The 19,534-nt window shown below is 39.4% G+C and overlaps 2 protein-coding genes across 4 annotated transcripts in view; both read left to right on the forward strand.

The window, feature by feature from the left end:
- Positions 1–19,534, forward strand: part of LOC106934078 (NACHT, LRR and PYD domains-containing protein 3-like) — a 30,677-nt gene that overhangs the window by 2,283 nt on the left and 8,860 nt on the right. For 2 of the 3 annotated variants that reach the window (XR_015762331.1, XM_088003732.1), the window contains exons 2-9: positions 2,329–2,499; positions 5,041–5,388; positions 6,256–6,594; positions 6,671–6,757; positions 8,885–9,199; positions 13,274–15,011; positions 15,981–16,166; positions 18,045–18,218. Coding sequence is in view for 2 of the 3 variants with exons in the window: in XM_088003732.1 (XP_087859858.1) it covers positions 2,448–2,499; positions 5,041–5,388; positions 6,256–6,594; positions 6,671–6,757; positions 8,885–9,199; positions 13,274–15,011; positions 15,981–16,166; positions 18,045–18,218 (3,239 nt within the window). In the remaining variant the exon portion in view is untranslated. Of the gene's footprint in view, positions 1–1,892; positions 2,066–2,328; positions 2,500–5,040; positions 5,389–6,255; positions 6,595–6,670; positions 6,758–8,884; positions 9,200–13,273; positions 15,012–15,980; positions 16,167–18,044; positions 18,219–19,534 lie in introns of all 3 variants that reach the window. The other variant, XM_088003733.1, reaches the window with a different exon arrangement.
- Positions 1–19,534, forward strand: part of LOC106934082 (NACHT, LRR and PYD domains-containing protein 3-like) — a 93,075-nt gene that overhangs the window by 2,264 nt on the left and 71,277 nt on the right. The window lies entirely within an intron of this gene.

The following is a 19,534-nucleotide window of genomic DNA, read 5'->3' on the forward strand; positions in this document are numbered from 1 at the left end:
CTTACCATAACACTGCTCAGAGGAGAATTCAATTCAGAAGCCGGTTGCAAACAAGCCAACAGCAAAGTGGCTGTTTGGTGTAAAATTGGGGAGGTGGACTGTACAACTCCTAGTACAGACTTGTAGATGTTTTTGTGTCAACACATTATGTACAGTCAGTAATAATATTTACAGACAAGTAAGAAAATGTACAGAAAGGAATCACAACCCACTGTTCTCAACATGTAATGCTTAATTTGAAACATGATTAACCCCCACCTAGTAATAAAATGTTCTGACCCAGATCTCAGGGAGGGGGAGGGAAGAAGGAATGAGAGGGGGTAAAAAGGGGAAGGTTGTGAGTAAGTAGGGGGGATGAGGAGGTGAGGAGGGATGCAACCTTGGTTCCCCAAACCTTGTCCTCAATCAAACTGACCTGCGTGTTTTCAGTTCAGCAAAACCCCGTTAATCAGATGTCAATTAATATCATGTGTGCTGAATTAGGGAAATGCCTAAAACTTGTAGGGCCTGGACAACCAATGCTGATTAACAGCATTTTTAGTTTTCTTAGGAAGTCAGGTATTATGGGAAGATTATAGTGGTAGGACATCTAATCTATACTCCAGTCTGGAAGGTGGTGGTAATGCACCTATAAGTTGTTTGCCAACCGCCATAAAACAAAAAGAAGAAGACCAGTGCTGAAACACACTGGTTTTGACGTTGGCATTTCATTTATTTGATGTCAACCCCAAAACAACATTGATTCAATGACATAGATTCAAAGGTTAGAATTGGATGGTTGTTTGGTGGTTGATCCACCATCAGTTGTCGACCTCAACCATATGCAACCTTTGTGATGATAATTCAACGTTGATTTAACATCGTGTGCTATCTGGGATCCCACTCATGTAAATAGTGGGGGTGGACCATTCCAGTCCTTGTAGTAAGTTGTAGATATTTTGTGTCAACAAAATATGTTTAAACAGTCAGTAATAATATTTACAGACAAGTAAAAAAGTGTACAGAAAAGAAAGAATCACAGCCCACTGTTCTCAATATAGTGCTAATTTAAAACATAATTAACTCCCCCCTCAATAATAAAATGCTCTGACCCAGAGCTCAAGGAGGATGAGTGGAAGGGAGAGGAGAGGATGAGGTTGGGGGGAATAAATAGGGGAAGGGTGTGTGCGTGGACGTGTGTGCGTGTGGGAGGCATACTCTGCACACTCTGAATCAAAATTGATAAGCAGTTTTTCCCAACCCTGGTTCTTAAGTCAAACTGACCTGCATGTTTTCAGTTCAGCAAAACCCTGTTCAGACGTCAATTAAAATCATGTGTGCTGAATTAGGGAAATGCCTAAAACTTGCAAGGCAGTGGGCCCTGAGGACCAGTGCTGACAAACACTGGATTCGATGTTGGTGTTTCAACTATTAAAATTTGACCACAAAACAACATTGAGCCAATGACACAGTTTCAACGGTTTGATTGGATGGTTGTTTAATGGTTGATCCACCATCATTTGTCGACTTCAACCAAAAATCAACGATTCTAACTATAATTCAACGTTGATTTAACATCGTGTGCTATCTGGGTAACTCCAACCTTTTTTATTCATGATGCTGCTTTAGTAAATTCAACATCCAAAGAGTTCTTTTTTGGGGGAATTGATAATGAAATATTGTTATCATGATGAAATATTTACATAAAATGGAGAAACATTCATCTTAATCCAAATTGTAAAACAATTGAACGGCTCAGGATGTGCAGCAACATAAAAAGACTTAATTTGCATCTTATTGTTTCTGCTATTAGAAAAATCCAAGTTTCTAATCAGACCTCCTGGCAGAAACTATGCAGCAATAGTGGAATGCTCCTGATTTGAAATGTTTAAATCATTTTTATTTGTTTTCAGCTTTCAGGAAATTGGGTCAGAATGTTTCCCATCAGCCTTTGTCACTTCCTGTAGAGGCTCATGGGAACTGTAGTTGAACTCCTCTGACTACAGCAGCATTTAAAACATAACGCTCTGAACGAAGCTGAAGTTGGTTTCCAATTGCAGCTTCCGATTCAGGAAATGGCAAAAAGGTGAGTCCACCAAATATTTTGTTACCTTCAGATTACCGTTAAAACTTCAATAAAGGGCGATTTCGGCCCTTTTTTGGATCTGGACCACACCAGAGCTGCTCCAATTCCAAAAATACAAAATCAAGACGAGCATCAGTGTTCTTGCAGCAGGGACTCTCTGTGTGAATCCTCTGTTGTTTAACCTAAAAACCAGAACAAAAACAGTTGTAAACTAGTTCCCCTGTGTTGTAGTTCATCCATTTCCCCCTCTGTGCTCCACCCAGGTCCGTTTCCCAGTTTACCAGACCTCTGCTGGTTCCAGTAGAAACGGTGATCTGGTGTCGGAGATGATCAAGTGCTGGGATCTGATGGAAGCCTCTCTGTTTGTTCTGAGCGGAGGAGGATGATGAGTAGGAGGACAATGATGATGATGATGATGATGATCCTCCTGCTTGGTAAAGTCACCTTCCCCTCTCTGCTCCTCTTCCTCTCCAGTATCTCTCTCTTATCAGCCTCAGAGCTTCTTGGTTCTGGTCCATTCTTCTCTCTAACTGACCCCTGGTGACCTCAGCTGGTCGTTGGTTCTGGATCAGAACCTTAGGTTCTCGTTCCAGCGACTCGTCTCTCTCCAGTCCTCCCAGTAGATCTCACTGGTTTATTGTTGGATTCTGGTCTCTTCCATCCAGCCAGTGGCTCCACTTTGCTGTTTCCTGTCTGGATTTAATTTCTCTGGTTTGGGTTCAGCAGCTGATCTGGTTCTGATATTTTTTATCGGTTTCTGTCAGGTTGTAGTTCCGTCAGCATCAGAACCACTGAAACCCACACAGACCAGTAATCTGGATATGTGCTCCCAGAAACATTAACCACAGAAACCAGTGAGAAATGTTTGCAGATCTTGAAGGTTCTGGTTTTCCTTCCTGTCAGATCTTCAGTTTTCCACATAAATGTTCATTTGAATCCAAGATGGCTGACTGGGTGGTTGTAGTTTGTAGTTTATTTATCCTGAATTTACCTCAGTCTGAGGTTGGTGGTCATAATGTTCTGCTGCTGATGCATAATGGTGGTCTCAACATTCATGGAGAATCAGGACTGGTGGGTCTACTTCTTCTCTGATTCTCCTGTTAAAAAAACAAAAACAGATGAATTGGGTTGTAACAATAAATCAAATAATCAAATGATAAATGGAAATTATCAACCTGATTTTAATTTATTCGCTTTATCGTTTCTTCCTGCCTTTTTCTCTTTCTATTCATGACACTGGATGAAAAAAGACTCAACTCCAGTTCGCTCCACTGACCCTCCCTTCCTCATTTCCTTGGGTAAAGGAGGAGTGAACTTTTGCATCAGTCAGATATGTCCATCTTCTCTGTCTAAATCTCATGATTATTGAAGGACAATATAGTATACAGACTTCATAATCTGTACTCTTTTGGTTGAATGTAGTTCTTATTTCTACTTTGGTAGTATGAAGATCTGACAGGAAGGACAACCAGTACCTTCAATGTTATGTTTAGTTTTTGTTCAAGGGCATTTTTTGCTAACAGAGATTTTTTTCCCTTCTCCCAGTTGTTTCTGCCATCATCCACTCTTCTCTTTCATCTGGAATCGTTCCTTCAAAACTGCAGTTGTTACTCCTATCCTTAAAAAACCTGGATTGGATCCAAATAATTTCAATAATTTCCGCTCTGTTTCTAACTTTCCTTTCATCTCCAAAATCCTAGAAAACCAGTTTCCTCTCTGCTCCATCTCCATTTAACCAAGAAACGTCTGTATGAGCAGACCCAGTCACAGAATCACTAACATCTAACTTTAAATCCAGTTGATTTAAAGTCTGTAACCAGTTCTGGAACTACTCATTGGCACTAAATCTTCTCTTTCTAAAGTCAAACAACTTTCCCCTCACAATTGACAGTTCTCCGGTTTCTCCAACCAACAGGTTAAACATGTTGTTCTTGACAGTACTTTCTCTTTTCTCTCTCATATTAATAATATTATCCGGTCTGCTCACTTCCACCTCTGTAATATTAACGGACTCAGTCCATCCCTCTCCCTGCTCTCTGCTTCCGTTCTGGTCCAGAGTCATTTCTATAATTCTGTCCTGGTTTATCTGTCTCATGAATCTATCCGTAAACTTCAATTGGTTCAAAACTCTGCTGCTCGCATCATTACCAAAATGGCCTCATTTGATCACGTCACTCCAATTTTACAACTTCACCGGCTTCCTGTCACATTCAGAATTCAATTTAAAATCCTGTTTACGTTCAAGGCCGTTCATAACCTTTCCCCTCATTATCTGTCTGATCTTCTACACATCATCACTCACATTCCCTTCATTGCAACAAATTGTAAAATTTATTACAACCACTTAAAACTTAATTTTACAGTATTAACATTAAAGACTACCAAGACAAAATATTATTAAAAAAGGATCATATTTATTCTACTAAACATATGTACTAAAGGAGACATTAATCAAACCTTCCTTAGAACAAAGTAAAATGATACAGAATAAATTTTAGTTCAGTTGGGTTTTAAAAAAGACTTTTGCAATAATAATAAATAAAAGCAAAGTTGGCATTTAAAAACCAGACACTTCTTAAAAATATAATCTGTGAGCCTTGACATGCACAAAATGGGGAGAACAAAAAAAATAAATACTTTGTTTACATTGGACAACCAACAGATCTGATTGGCTGAGGTTTCCTGAAGGTCTCATACTATTGGCTGTAAAACAGACTCTTTGAAAAACACATTCATGCTTTTTTAGTTTCAACTGTTTCAATCCTTCAGTTTTTACATTTTTAGCAGCACTTTTATCAGTGTTTATGACATATTGCTTAATGTGAGTTACATATTACATGAACGGAGATCTTTGCTGCCAAAATAAGAGTTCAGTATCGCTGTTTAGGAGTCAGATTCTCTAGAGCTGAAATCTTTCATCACTAGTGAATAACTGATCATTATTTATGCACTAAACTCTCATCTTGTGTCCTCAGTTTCCCAGCATGCACTGGGTGGAGTGGTGGAGGTTAACGAGGGGGCGGAGTCTGTCCTGCTGCCCTGCATTTACTCTGGTACTCCACCTGAAGATCCGTTCCTCATCTGGACTCGCAGTGATCTCAGTCCTAACTCCGTCCACCTACGGAGAGAAAACGGTGACGATCTTAAAAACCAGAACCAGCGTTTCAGAGGACGGACCTCCATGAATCCTGACGCTCTGGATACTGGAAACTTCAGCCTGACTCTGAGGAAACCTGAGCAGGATGATGGAGGAAACTACAGCTGCAGCATCTCTGATGGAGTAAAAGAACGGACAGTGAAACAGATTCACCTGAAGGTCAAAGGTCAGATAAACAAGCAGCATTCCCTATTGTAAAGTTTTATGCTATGAACGAATTTATTGAAATGAGAAAATTAATAATTGTTCATACTTTCTGTAACCATGGAGACCAGGCCCAGATTAACTTAGAATAACTAAGGAATGGATGAATGGATTATTTCTGTAAGGAAATTATTATTTCTACAGTCATTTTGCTCTAGAATTAAATAATTCATTCATTATAGAAATGACTGAATCATTTCTATAATCTGAGTTACTATGGAAACAGATTTACTTCCTATAAACCTGCTGTTAATTCATAACAAAATGCTTTCATTAATGTCATGTTTCCTTAAGTCTCCATAATTGACCTCAGTTACTATTTTAGTCTTTTATTAACAGTAAAGCATTCGGCTCTTTAATGACTGCAGCTTTATTCAAACACATTCATGTAAATGGACACAAATAAAATAAAATTCATGAATTAGATAAATATTAAGCATCATTTTGACTTCTTAAAGACTTTATATTTATTAAGATTATAAAACATAATTTAACATGACCTTTTCTCTTTTTACACTATTTATTTTATGATGATCATGGACCAGAATTCCAGGATGAATCTCCAGGAATAATTTGTATTTGTGTTTCTCGTCTTCAGCCTCCAGGTAGATCTACAGATCTACAAAGCAGGTTTTGTAGATCTGCTATGTATAGATCAAACCCTCTGATGCATCAATAACTGTCACATGAACCACTGATGGATCAAAGTTTCTGATGATGATTATTAAATAAATGATTTTTATCCTGCAGACAGAAACTCAATGACGACATCAATCCAGAATAATGATCCAAACTGTTTCTGCTCATTTTGTTCTTTATTTCCTCTCAGTTGATCAGCAGGAGGTCGACGTCACTGAAGGGTCAGATTCTGTCGTCCTGCCCTGCAGAACATCAGTCAACCTTCCTGAGGACACGTCAGTGGAGTGGACCCAGTCAGAACCTCGTTCCATGTTCATTTATGTGTTTCCCAACACGAGTAAACACTACGCCCAGCAGGACAGACTTTACCGCGACCGAACAGAAATGAGCAAAGACTTCCTGAGGACCGGAGACGTCAGCCTGACCCTGAGGAACCCCAGAGACGGAGACGATGGACGCTACGTCTGCACCGTCCACAGAGACCAGGACGTCCTGAGACACACTGTGGTTCTGAAATATGTAAAGAAAGGTCAGAGCATCAGGTCAGAGCTGCTGATAAAGGTCAAAGGTCAGACTGAGGTCAATCTTTCTCTGTTTTTCTACAGAACCATTTCTATCCTGGGCCATAGTTCTGCTGGTTCTTATAGTCTCTGGGGGCGGTTTATGTCATTTTAAAGATTATTTCCGTCCAGGTGAGTCTCTGAATGTTTCTGACCGAGAATGTTGGAGATCATGTCACCTGTCCTGGGGGTCAGAGGTCAATGGTTCATCTTGTCATATAAGTTCAGATCTTTCTGTTCATTCATATTCAGATCAAATGCAGTGAAGTTATAAACATCATGAACAGAACCACAGCCAGAACCAGCAGCGTCTCTCTGCTTTCTGGATCTTTACTGATCTGTGGTTCTTGGTGACTGTTGGACTCCAGACGACTGAACTACAAACTGAAAGCTGGACGTCTGTTTGATGCTTCTTGGTCTAAATAACTAAAATGTTGTCATATTTCAGTGGATTTATTTAAGTTTTGACTCTTTGTAGTTTGATTTGTTCACAGATAAAGTTTGCATGGCTGCCACACATTTTCACACCAGTGAAAAAGTATACTTATATTTACGCAAACTTTGACCAATGTTAATTTTTATACATGCCGACTTGTGCATAAAATATGGCTCCATAAATCTTTTTTTTTTTTGTGTGCACGCTTTATGCATGAGGCCCCTGCTGAATTACTGTACAAGTCAGCAGTTAGAAAAGCTTCTTCAGATTTTTCAGGTGGTCACATGGCACCTGATGTTTGAACCTCTCTGTTGCATCAGCTGGAAGAATATTAATCTTCTTTATCTGGCAGATTGCCTGGGATTATCCTTTGTGAACTCTGGTATAGATGGTCTGAAGATCTTATTCTCCTTTAAGACGATGGTGGGATCCAATGTTTGGGCGGTAGAGGACATGTTGGTGTCCAGATTAGGTCCAGCTCATGGTTGAGATGAGGGATGGACTGTGGCACTAAAGGTTGAAAGTCAGGAGAAAGTCCATTATCTCCTCATGTCTTTAACCACCAGCTGAAGTCGATTATTATCCTCCTCCAGTTGCTGCACAATGGTCATGAACTCATGTGGCATGCTGGGTAACATTCACCTCGCCATGCTCCTCTCTAGTCTGATGCTGTTCCAATGTAGCGTTTAGATGGCCATGTTTATGCCCCATAATCATCCATCCAGGTGGTCACACAGCCCACTGTGGACCCAACCTGCTCATTCAGAGTCATAATCCATATTCACTCTGTAATCATCTCAATCCGACTCAAAGGACCAATTAGTAACGATGCAGATCACAAGATTCTGCATCGTATTACTGAGGTGGTGATTGCAGAATGTTAATCGATTAAAAGCCTCAGTGACCCTCAACGAAATAACAAGGTGATGATTTCCTGGTTCTTCAATCGACAGATTCAGGGTTTAGGTGGACGGGTGGTTCTACAAAGGAACAGCTAAATAAAACTTACAATCCACCATGAACACCAATAATCATTTTGTCAGCTACAAACATATTATAGTCACATTACTTGTTTTTTAAGCCTTAATGTAAGTCCTTATAGCTTAGCTATATTTGGAAAATAAAATAAAACATTCTTCTCATTACTCCAGTCTTATGGTCTGTAGGTCTTATTCTTTATGGCCATTGTGAGATCCAATGTTTGGATGTTTTATTAGTTACTAATAAGATTAAATAAAGTAAAAGAGAGCAACTAAACATAATAGAATTCACCATTTTAAAGTAAAACTCAGCTTCTTTTGGCAAAATGAGCAAACAGAAAATGTCTAAAGTAATAAAATAGACGTTATTCTTCTTAAACACAAATAAACTATATCTTACCAGTCTGATGGACACATACTCTCATAAAATACCACATAAACTACCTACAAACAACTTCAGCTGATCTGCACTGATTCCTGAACATTATTTCACATTTGAACAAAACATTACTTACAAAATGCCTGCGCCCCCTAGTGGCAATTCTACAATTACTACAATTCAGTCTTGCATTCAGAACAGTTACATCCCCTCATACTGCCTTGGAGATGTAACTCTGCTAAAGGATTTTTCTCTCTGACTTCAACGTCTCAGTTACAAGGAAACATTTCCACCAGAAATACCTTCATGGTCTCTGACCTGATGGGTCCATCCAGGTCCAGGATGAACGATAGAGACAATATCAGCTCTCTGATCATCATCTGCTCCACTTCTCTCTCATCAGAGCTGCTGTCTGTCTGTCTGTCTGTCCGTCCGTCCAGCTCATCTTGTCCTCTGTCTCTCAGCTCCACTGGTGAAGGTGGATTCAGGGGTGAAGTCTGTCCTGCTGCCCTGCAGAATCAGAGTCTACCTGCCTGGAGGAGCTAGAGTGGAGTGGAGGGACGGAGAGAACAGGACGGTCCATGTGTATCAGAAAGGTTCTGATGACCCTGAAGGACAGAACCTGACCAACAGAACCAGGATGAATGACGACCCACTGAAGACTGGAGACCTCAGTCTGACTCTGGAACGTCCCTCAGCTGCAGACAGTGGGATCTACACCTGCAGAGTCAGGAAACGAGTCGTCCTGGTGATGAAACGGGTTCATCTCCAGGTCAAAGGTCAGTTTTATAAATGTTGTATTCTTCCAATCAGATGATTGGTGGTGATCAATAGTGATGTTTGACTGATTAGAAGGTCAAAGGTCAATGTGATGAGTGAGGAAGATGAGGAAGCAGAGCAGGAGGAAAAGGTTCAGGACAGACAGGAACCAGTGTCTTGAAGAAGCAGCTGGAGGTTTTGACTAGGACAGTGCCCCCTGCTGGAGACACTAGTTACTGTTCAGAACCACCAGAACTGAAGTTCCTGCAGCCTGGAAGTAGCAAATGTGTTGTGAATGAGGATGCAGGTGCACTGGGATTTTTATAGTTATTTTAAAAAATAAGTTTTTCCAATGTTTTGAAATTGAGTCTGTTACCCTTTTTAATGAACATTCTCCAGATACAGAAAACAGCTGCTCACTCGGCCCAGATAGGCTGGAGAGCAAAGAGACTGTAAAGAAAGGTGGAAGAGGTTTGGATTGATAGTACTTTGGTTGTTCCAAGATCTCAGAGGATCCAGAGACTTGGTCTGGATCCTTGGCCCTCTGGCAGGAATCTCTGCTCCTTCTGGACGACATCAGCTGTTTTTGGTCTAACTGAACACTTCGATGCTGACATGCTGAAAAAAGTTTTCTAAAAACCAACAAACTGTTGGTTTTGGGCACAGTGGCGCAGTTGGTAGTACTGTTGCCTTGCAGCAAGAAGGTTCTGGGTTTGATTCCCGGCCTGGAGTTTGCATGTTCTCCCTGTGCATGGCGGGTTCTCTCCGGGTACTCCAGCTTCCTCTGACAGTCCAAAAACATGACTGTCAGGTTAATTGGTCTCTCTAAAGTCTCTAAGTGTGAGTGTGTGTGTGCATGGTTGTGTGTTCTGTCCCATAGAATATATTGGATGGGCTTTGAATAGAACAAGTTTTCTTTCCCATATAACAAATGCAACACTTCCTTTCAGAGTTCTTCCTGTTCTCATTTCAACTAAAGAAACTTCAAAGCTGTAACCCAAGTACTGTGGAGATGCATGACTGCATTATGTTACTATATATTTTTAAAACTCTTGATTGTAAATGTGTGGCAGTGAGCATGTGAATGAAGCTGATTAAAGTTGACTTGACAAAAACATCTGAGGTGAAATGAAGCAGTTTGAGTTCAATTTACACAAGTTGTTGAACCAGAGAATGTGGATTTGGCTCCATCATGTGGCCAGATATGATCACTGCACCATGGAGGCAGGGTGATTCTCCTGATTCTCCCACTAGTGGAAGACTGATGTGTTCCACTAGTGAGAACAATTTAGATTGCAAAGGTTTGTGTTTAACACACAAACTTGTGAAACAAACAGATTGAGGAATATGAAAATATGTCCATACATACAATGTATGGACATATACAGAACAATTCAAAGAAAGCATCATGAAAAATGTATTTCATATATCACATATAACACACACACACACACACACACACACACACACACATACATATATATATATATATATATATATATATATATATATATATATATATATATATATATATATATATATATATGTTTGTAAACAAGTCCCCGCACTTCAACATGTATGGACATATACAGAACAATTCAAAGAAAGCATCATGAAAAATTTATTTCATATATATATATATATATATATATATATATATATATATATATATATATATATATATATATATATATAAGTTTAGAGGTCAGATGAATCAGTTTTCATATTTTTGTAAACAAGTTCCCGCACTTCAACCAACCATGACCATATTAGCTGCGTAAGATCAGACCTATGGTATGGAAGTTTGTGCTACGCTTGGTGAAAATCTGATCAGCAGTTTTTGCTCAAAAATTTTTGGAATTTTAAAGTGCCATATAGTGACACACTTCAAAAAGAAGTAGTTACACATTGTCAATATTGTGTTTGTTGTTGGTTGTATGAAGGAAAGTGGAGAATTTTTTTATGGTTTCAAAATTATGCTCAATTTAATTTTTGAGCTATGTAGGTAGCAATAATTAACTAGGTATTATGTGGTAATTTGGCACAAAAATCAAAAATCCAGCACAATAACCTTTTTATTTCTTCCTTAGCATTTTTTTAGCCTGTTTTATTGGGCTCAGAGTTGATCCTAGAGGGCGAGATTGGTTTTGGATGATGCAACGTTCATGGTTCTCTGATGAAAAAAATATGAGACCAAGTGATTCATCTGTCGGAAATGTAAAATATTACTTCGTAATTATGTTACTCGAAGTCGTTGGTGACAAAACTTACACCCACAAATAAAATTAAAATAAATATCAATTATTTGCACTTTTATGACAAAACTTCATAAAAGCAACAGCGTTCCTTCTAACCAAACCCAAAGTAACTGAGTAACAGTTAACATTACATTTTTATGCGACACAAAAACAATTGATAGAAGTAAAATTATTTTAAAGTTATAGGTATTACTGAGGGAGAGACAGCATTATTACAGATCTTATCATCAGCTTCTGTCAGGCTGCTGCAGCTACGTCACTGAAACGTGTCTTGTGCAACATTCGTGCTCAAGAATGTTGCACGAATGTTGCGTGATGTGAAATAAAACACATCACGCTGGTTTTTTTTTATTTTATTTAGTATGATTTTTCCGGTTGCATGGTCCATCAAACCATATGAAATGCTTTGTCTACTTAGTCAGTCGGAGTTGTGACAAACTCGGCCCATAAAGCTCAGAAACCAAAACAGTTTCTGTGGCGCTCATTAAAAACACATCAGATTGTTACTATGGTAGCAAAACAATCTAACTATGAAGATTGTTTGAACTTTTTCAAAGTAAACTTGCCAGCTCCTTAAAACCTTACACTTAAATGTTAAATAATTTATGTATGCTGAAACTATTGAATAAAATTTAGCAGCATTGATAATCTTAATAAATAAATGTTACATTGATATATCTGTGGTCTGTGTTAAAATGTTAAAATATTAGCATTTCTGGGGCCCCTGAAGTCCTGGGGGTCTTATGGACTTAATTTAGATTAAACAGTAGTGAAAATAATTGATATTCATTTTAACTGAATTTGCTTCATTTGTTGTTTTTAAGACTCGATAGCTGTGGTTTTAAATAGCATTTTGCTGGCGATGTTATTTTTACATTTCCTGTCAACTTATCATCTTTTAATACACATGGTGGACTGCCAGTAGGCCGCCTCAGCTGGACTGAGCAAGTTTTCTTAAGAAAACCCTGCAAAATGAACTCAGCTACATCTTCCCCCCTGAACTTCTCGAAACAGTTATAGGTCAGAAGTGACCTACAAGGTAACATCAGCTAAACTCAGCTGGGTTTTACTAACAATCACTGTGCAACAAAGGGTTTCCATGTTTCAATAGAAAGTGACATTACGGAGTTGACCAGACTTTTAATGTTCTATCTACACATTCTCAAATTGACAACCAAATAATTGTTACCTGAATAGAAAAAGCATCCTCCTCTTTCATCAAACCATCATGTACTGATGTTGCCTTTTCCCTGTTAATGAATCTTTCCAAACTTTGTACAGGATGTCATTGTTCATCTTCAGTTTTTCCCACTGGTTTAGGATTTTGAGCATGAAGCAACTCAACTCTCTCATCTTGATGGTCGTCTCCCCTGGAAGCTGAATGGGATGACTTGGGATAGGACAACATTGTTTCTCTGATTATCATGAAGCTCTTGAAGTGAAAAAACAGGCAAATGTTCTTCACCTGGCAGGACCAACTGCTCTAGTTTCTGGGCCAGTCATGAAACCAGTCTCTACTTTGGACTTTCATCCCAGTCAATATGACCTGCCAGTACAGCAGATACTTCACAGTCTGATAGAGACTGTGTTTCCAGCTCATTCAGTGGGGCTGCATGCTGAATGTTTTGGTGGTTGACAAAAGAAAACTACAGTCTAGACTACAGTCTTTGTAGACTGACTTTGGAATGACTTTCATTAGTTTTCTCGAATTATTGAATTATGTTACATTCATAGGAGGTTATGAAGAAGAACCAAACTGGCCACTTTATTAGGCCAGTTATTTGTTTGAATATTGCAAATTGTTTTTATTTTTATTTATTTTCTTTCTTTCTTCAGATATTGTTGGTCTGTATCAGTCTGACTTTAAAGAGTCTCTGAAGAAGAAGTTCCAGAGTCTCTCTGAAGGCATTTCTGAACCTGGAAATCAAACCTTTCTGAACCAGATCTACATCAAGCTCCGCATCACAGAGGGGTTAACTACAGAGGTCAACCAGGAACATGAGGTCAGACGCATTGAAACAGCATCGAGGAAACAAGAAACGGCAATCAGAAGAGAAGACATCTTTAAACCTGGAAGAGATCAACCAATCAGAACAGTGATGACCATGGGAGTGGCTGGGATTGGGAAAACAATGTTAACACAGAAGTTCACTCTGGACTGGGCTGAAGGCAAAACCAACCAAGACATTGATTTCATATTTCCATTCACTTTCAGAGAGCTGAATAACTTGGAAGAAGAAAAGTTCAGCTTATTAGGACTGATTCATAAATTATTTTCTAAAACCAAAGAAATCAGCAGCTTTGAGGGTTTCCAGGTTCTGTTTATCTTTGTTGGGCTGGATGAAAGTCGACTTCCTCTGGACTTTGAAAACAATAAGATCCTCACTGATGCTACAGAGTCCAGCTCAGTGGATGTTCTGCTGACAAACCTCATCAGGGGGAAACTGCTTCCTTCTGCTCTCCTCTGGATAACCACACGACCTGCAGCAGCCAATCAGATCCCTGCTGAGTGTGTTGACAAGGTAACAGAGGTCAGAGGGTTCACTGACCCCCAGAAGGAGGAGTACTTCAGGAAGAGATTCAGAGGTGATGAGGAGAAGGCCAGCAGGATCATCTCCCACATCAAGAAATCAAAAACTCTCCACATCATGTGTCACATCCCAGTTTTCTGCTCGATCACTGCTGAAGTTCTGGAGGAAATGATGAAGACTAGAGAGGGAGGAGAGCTGCCCAAGACCCTGACTGAGATGTACATCAAGTTCTTGTTGCTTCAGAACAAAATCAATGAGGAAAAGTACAGAGGAAAACCTGAAGAAGATCCAGAGAACAGGAAGCTGGTTGAGACTCTAGGTAGTCTGGCTTTTGATCAGCTGCAGGAGGGAAACCTGATCTTCTATGACAAAGACCTCAAACGTTGCGGCATCGACATCAAAGATGCTGCATTGTTCTCAGGAGTTTTCACTGAAATGTTTAAAGAGGAGACTGGGCTGGGCAACATCTCTGTCTACTCCTTTGTTCATCTGAGCATCCAGGAGTTTCTGGCTGCCGTCTACATGCTCCACTGCTTCACCAGCAGGAGGTCAGAGGTCATCAAGACGTTCCTGGGAGAAAAATACAATGAAACATCTCTAGATGAGTTCATGAAGAAAGTCATGTATAAATCCCTCAGCAGTGAAAATGGTCACCTGGACCTGTTTGTCCGCTTCCTTCATGGTCTCACTGTGGAGTCCAACCAGAGACTCTTAGAGGATCTGCTGGGTCAGACAGAGAACCGTCCAGAAACCATCCAGAGAATCATCACCAACCTGAAGGAGATGAACACTGATAGAATCTCTCCTGACAGAAGCATCAACATCTTCTACTGTCTGATGGAGATGAACGACGTCTCATTTTATCAGGAGATCCAATGGCTGCTGGATTCAGGGAAGCAGCTCTCAATGACTGACTGTTCAGCTCTGGTCTTCATGCTGCAGATGTCAGAGGTTCTGGATGAGTTGGACCTGGAGAAGTACAAGACATCAGATGATGGACGACAGAGACTGGTTCCAGCTGTGAGGAACTGCAGAAAGGCTCGGTGAGTCCAGATGTTTCATTGTGTGAATGCTGATTCAGCACTATTGTCCTCCTGTTTCTTCTTCTTTCTTCAAGTTGCTTTTGAATGTTTCTGGCCTTTAACTTCATCTGCAGCCTTTGTTGAAGCTGTTAGCTGTCCTCCATGAAGACCTGCAGAGACATGAGCTTCAGCTCTTTAGACATCCCAGCCTCTTTAGTTCTGGAGAACTTTCACTGCTTCACCATGAAGATGCTGCTGGACCCAAACGCTCCGTCTCCTCCAGGGGTTTTGCTCTTCAGCTCTTTAGGAGTTTAGCAACAATTTCTTCTGACATCCAAACCTTTGTTCCTCTGAGACGATGGACAGACCACTGCAGAGACATGTGTCCCTCTCCAACCAGTTTGTCCCACTTCCTCTCAGACCAACAGAGGACGGTCCAGACCTGAAGGAGCAGCAGGACCGGTTCTGCTGCTGCTCTGCAGGACGACCAGAACAATCTGCAGCTTTTAGCTGAAGCAGGTTGACGACTGTCCACTTTCTACTTTGTTACAGCATCAAATCCAGCAGATGAACGGAGACACAACTAGGAGCATCATGTGTCTGGTCTGCTCCCAGTTTCCTCTGTGGCAGCATTTAATAATCTGCTGCTGGGAGCCATGTTTCTATAGAATAGACTACTATTATTAATGATGAGGAGGATTCTAGATGCTGCAGCAGCAGATATGGGCTAAACAAACCCAGAGATGCCAGAGGTCCACAGCAGGCTGGACTTCCTGCTCTGCTCACTTCATTTATAACTCACTTCCTGCTTGATGGAAGATCTCAAGGATCTTCAGGCACAGATTCTCTGTCGGGTCAAACTCAGTAAACTGAAGATCAGATGTTGATCAGATGATGACATCATGATGACATCACTGTTATCATATTTTAGTCTGTTTATGATCCAGATTGATTTCATTAGAACTGAATTTATTTCTTCTCTCATCACAGACTTGGTGGCTGTTTGATCCAAAAGGCTGAATGTGACGTTGTGGCCTCAGCTCTGAAGTCCAACCCAGATCTGACTGAACTGGAAATAAGTGAGATCAAACTGAGAGGTGGAAGCTTTGGAGACTCTGACATGAAGAATCTGCTTGAGATCCTGGAGAGTTCAGTCAGTAAAGTGAAGAAACTGGGGTTTGTTTTCTCTATTTATCCAATAAAATTATTTATTGATACTTTAATCTGTAGTTTAATTAATAGTTTTATTCTAATATATTTTCTTTTGAAACTACCTGTTTAAATGTTAGAATGAAATGTTAAAAACAGTTTAACTAATAAATTAATTTTCTTATTTCAGACTTTGAGATTATTGAACTTTGTTTTTCAGTTTTAATCATTTTAAAATGTTTCTGACTGATGAACAAAATGAGTAAAATAATTCAAATGAAGTTAATTAATGATGGAGATGTTTCAGTTTGGTTGGTAAAGATTCAGATTGTTTTATTTCTGATTCTCATCTTTACATCCAGAATGAAATGTTTTCCTCCAGTCGAGCCACAAACACTGACCAGTTCAAATCATCATTAATGAAACATCTAAGAAGTGACTGATTGTAGAAAAGCAAATCTAGATGAACTGAATGACAGTGAGGTTTGCAGCAGCAGCAGGTTCCTCACTTTGTCCTGAAGCTGTGGTTCTGTTGGGCCGGGTCAGAGAGGAACCGTCCTCTTCAGTCTGACAGCTGTCAGTCGGTTGGAGCCTCGTCTCTGTGATGAAGCTTCATCAGGTCACGTCTCCTTAGGAAATAATGGCCTCCATTGGCTTTCAGCAGCTTTAAGAAGAACCCAAGGCCATTCATGAATAAACTGAGTGGTTCTGATCCGGTTACCAAGTCGGGTCTCCAGCTGATGATCAGAACCAGCAGCCAAACCCTTCAGTCTATGTAGGTTATTGTTCTATGAGCAGCAGCCTGATGAGCTGAGCTGTTATAGAGCAACGAATGAAGGAGAGAATCTGAGCATTTCAACCAGCAAATACTGAACACATGAAGAAGAAACACACAGCTTCTCTTTAAATCACAATTTGTTAAGACAATAACTCAAGTTTACAGTTAAATTACTGCATCAATAAAGTCTGATGGTCACTGAACTGGGAACTTTAGCCTACAAACAAATAATTAGCAGAAAACAGAATAAATCAATTTTCTCACACACAGAGATGGAGAGCAAGTGTGTGAGATGGAGAGCAAGGCTATGCTAACTAAAGCTATGCTAGTTAAAGCTATGCTAGCCCGTGTCGGGTCCGTCTGAGTGTAGTGGATCCAGATGTTCTGACTCAGTCCTCTCCCGGTCAAACTCCCCCAGACAATCCTGTCAAGGCTGCAGTTATTCCTGGTGCTGGTGGACATTTTCACCATCACAATATTTCCTTCCACTCAACTTTCCCTTAATATTCTTGGATGCAGCTCTCTGAACAACCAGCTTCTTGACCTTTTCAGAACTCTGTCCTTGTTGTCCATGACTGTCTTTTGGACATCTGTCCAGCCAGCAGTCATCTCCATCTTTGGGTCCTACTGACCCAGACTGAGACCTTCTAGAGCAGGGCTGTTCAACTGGCAGTTTTTGGGACATTTCTGGGCCGCATGCGGCCCTTTGAGTTTGCTAGAGCAATAAAAATCTGAAAAAAATATACATGATACAGAACTTGTTAAAGTTTAACATTTTAAATGGTTAAAAAACATTTGATTCTGTCTTTTATTTAGACAGAATTTTGTTTTAAATTAAAAAAAAAAACTTCTAAATGTGAAATAAAATCTAAATTTCCATCCTGTAGCCATCCTGTCATATCTGTGCTGTGCTGGTAGGTCAGTTGTATCAGCCAATCATCATTCAGTATTCCTGACATCAAAGAACTCTGCTCTGATATGATTGGAGGATTATAGCATTAGATTTTTACAGCATCATATCGGTTTAATTAAATAAATTTTGTACATTTTTATTATTTATTTGTTCACATTTCAGTTTTAACTTGCATCCTGTTGGCTTCAGCTCACATCTTTTGTTCTTTATCCAGATTGTACAGCTGCAGTTTGTCAGAGATCAGCTGGATGTCTCTGTTCTCAGCTCTGAAGTCCAACCCGACCCATCTGACAGAACTGGAGCTGAGAGACAGCAACCTGGGAGATTCTGCAGTGAAGGAGCTCTGTGGTTTTCTACAGACTGAAGGCTGCAAACTACAAAAATTTAAGTAAGAAACTATGCTTTAGTGTGAAGATAATAAAACCTGAAGGAGACTGACAGGAGAGAAACTAAGAGGAAACAACAATAAACCAAGAAAATCTAAAACTGATCTAAGAAAACTAAGCAGAAAACACAGAGAACAAAATGTAAAAATAAACCAAATGCAAAGAAACACACTGATATGGAAAGACATTTTGAGCAATAATTAATACAGGAGACTGAACAGAATTTGGCAAGAACTGAGATTTTTTTTTCCCCAATTATAATTTAAGATGATATTGTTGGTTTGTTGAGACCATAAATTGTACTGCTATGTTTTGGGAGAGTCTTTGAACTCATATGTAGAAAACACACTGGCAGAGGGAGAGCAGTTAATTATTTATTTGCAAGGAATCAAATGATCTTGGGGGGCGTAAGAAGGAATCAGGAACTCAGTGTCTGCAAGAAGACAGGTAAAGTTAGACCAAAGCTGTGAGGTGATTATTTGAGATCTGGAAGGGTGAGTTACTTGATCCAGGAGGATGCCAAACCTGAAGGGGAACGCTCGGTGCCACAAGGCTTTTGACTCCATGACACTTTAAATTTGACTCAGGTGGATTTGATTCAGAACCAGATTTGTTCTTTGTAATTTCTGGACAGTAAAACTATTGATCTGTAAATCAATAGACAAGTTTATATAAAAATATCATCCATCTTTCTGTCCTATATTTGTATAAGATAAAGAGGATTTGGCCCTCATGTTTTCCACTTAAAGCTCTGGTTTACACGGTAAATACTATGTGGTGAAATTTAATAGACGATACTCTATCACATCCCGTTTTCCTGAAGGCAGCACGGAGCTGGAGCACCAGAATCTGACACTGAAGAGAAGAAGAGTTATGACTGACATTATTACATTATCCATGTTTAATGTTGCAACTTCTTGATAATATTTTAAACTGGTTTAGTTTTACATCTTTTATCTGGCCAGTTTTTTGCAGTACTGAATAACTAACATATCAGAAAATGACACAGGACACAGATTACTGTTGTTAACAATCAGATTGAATTTAAAATTTTATTCTGTTCTGATTGGCTGCTGCTGAGCTTACATAATTTAGGTTGAATTTTTATTGCATTTTTATACATAAAGATATGATGATGATGACACCTTTAAAAAATAATTGGTCTAAATTTTACATTTTTTTTCTGAGAAACTGGTAATTCTTTAATATAGTGTTAAGATTTTTGATTAAATAAACATACTGAAACAACAATAACAACCATAAAAGCAACAAAAATATTATAAATATTATATGGTATTATAATTATTGGTAATTATAA

Source organism: Poecilia mexicana, unplaced genomic scaffold (assembly GCF_051168715.1).
Source record: "Poecilia mexicana isolate PSO_F unplaced genomic scaffold, ASM5116871v1 scaffold_2, whole genome shotgun sequence".
In the NCBI taxonomy this organism is placed as follows: Eukaryota; Metazoa; Chordata; class Actinopteri; order Cyprinodontiformes; family Poeciliidae; genus Poecilia; species Poecilia mexicana.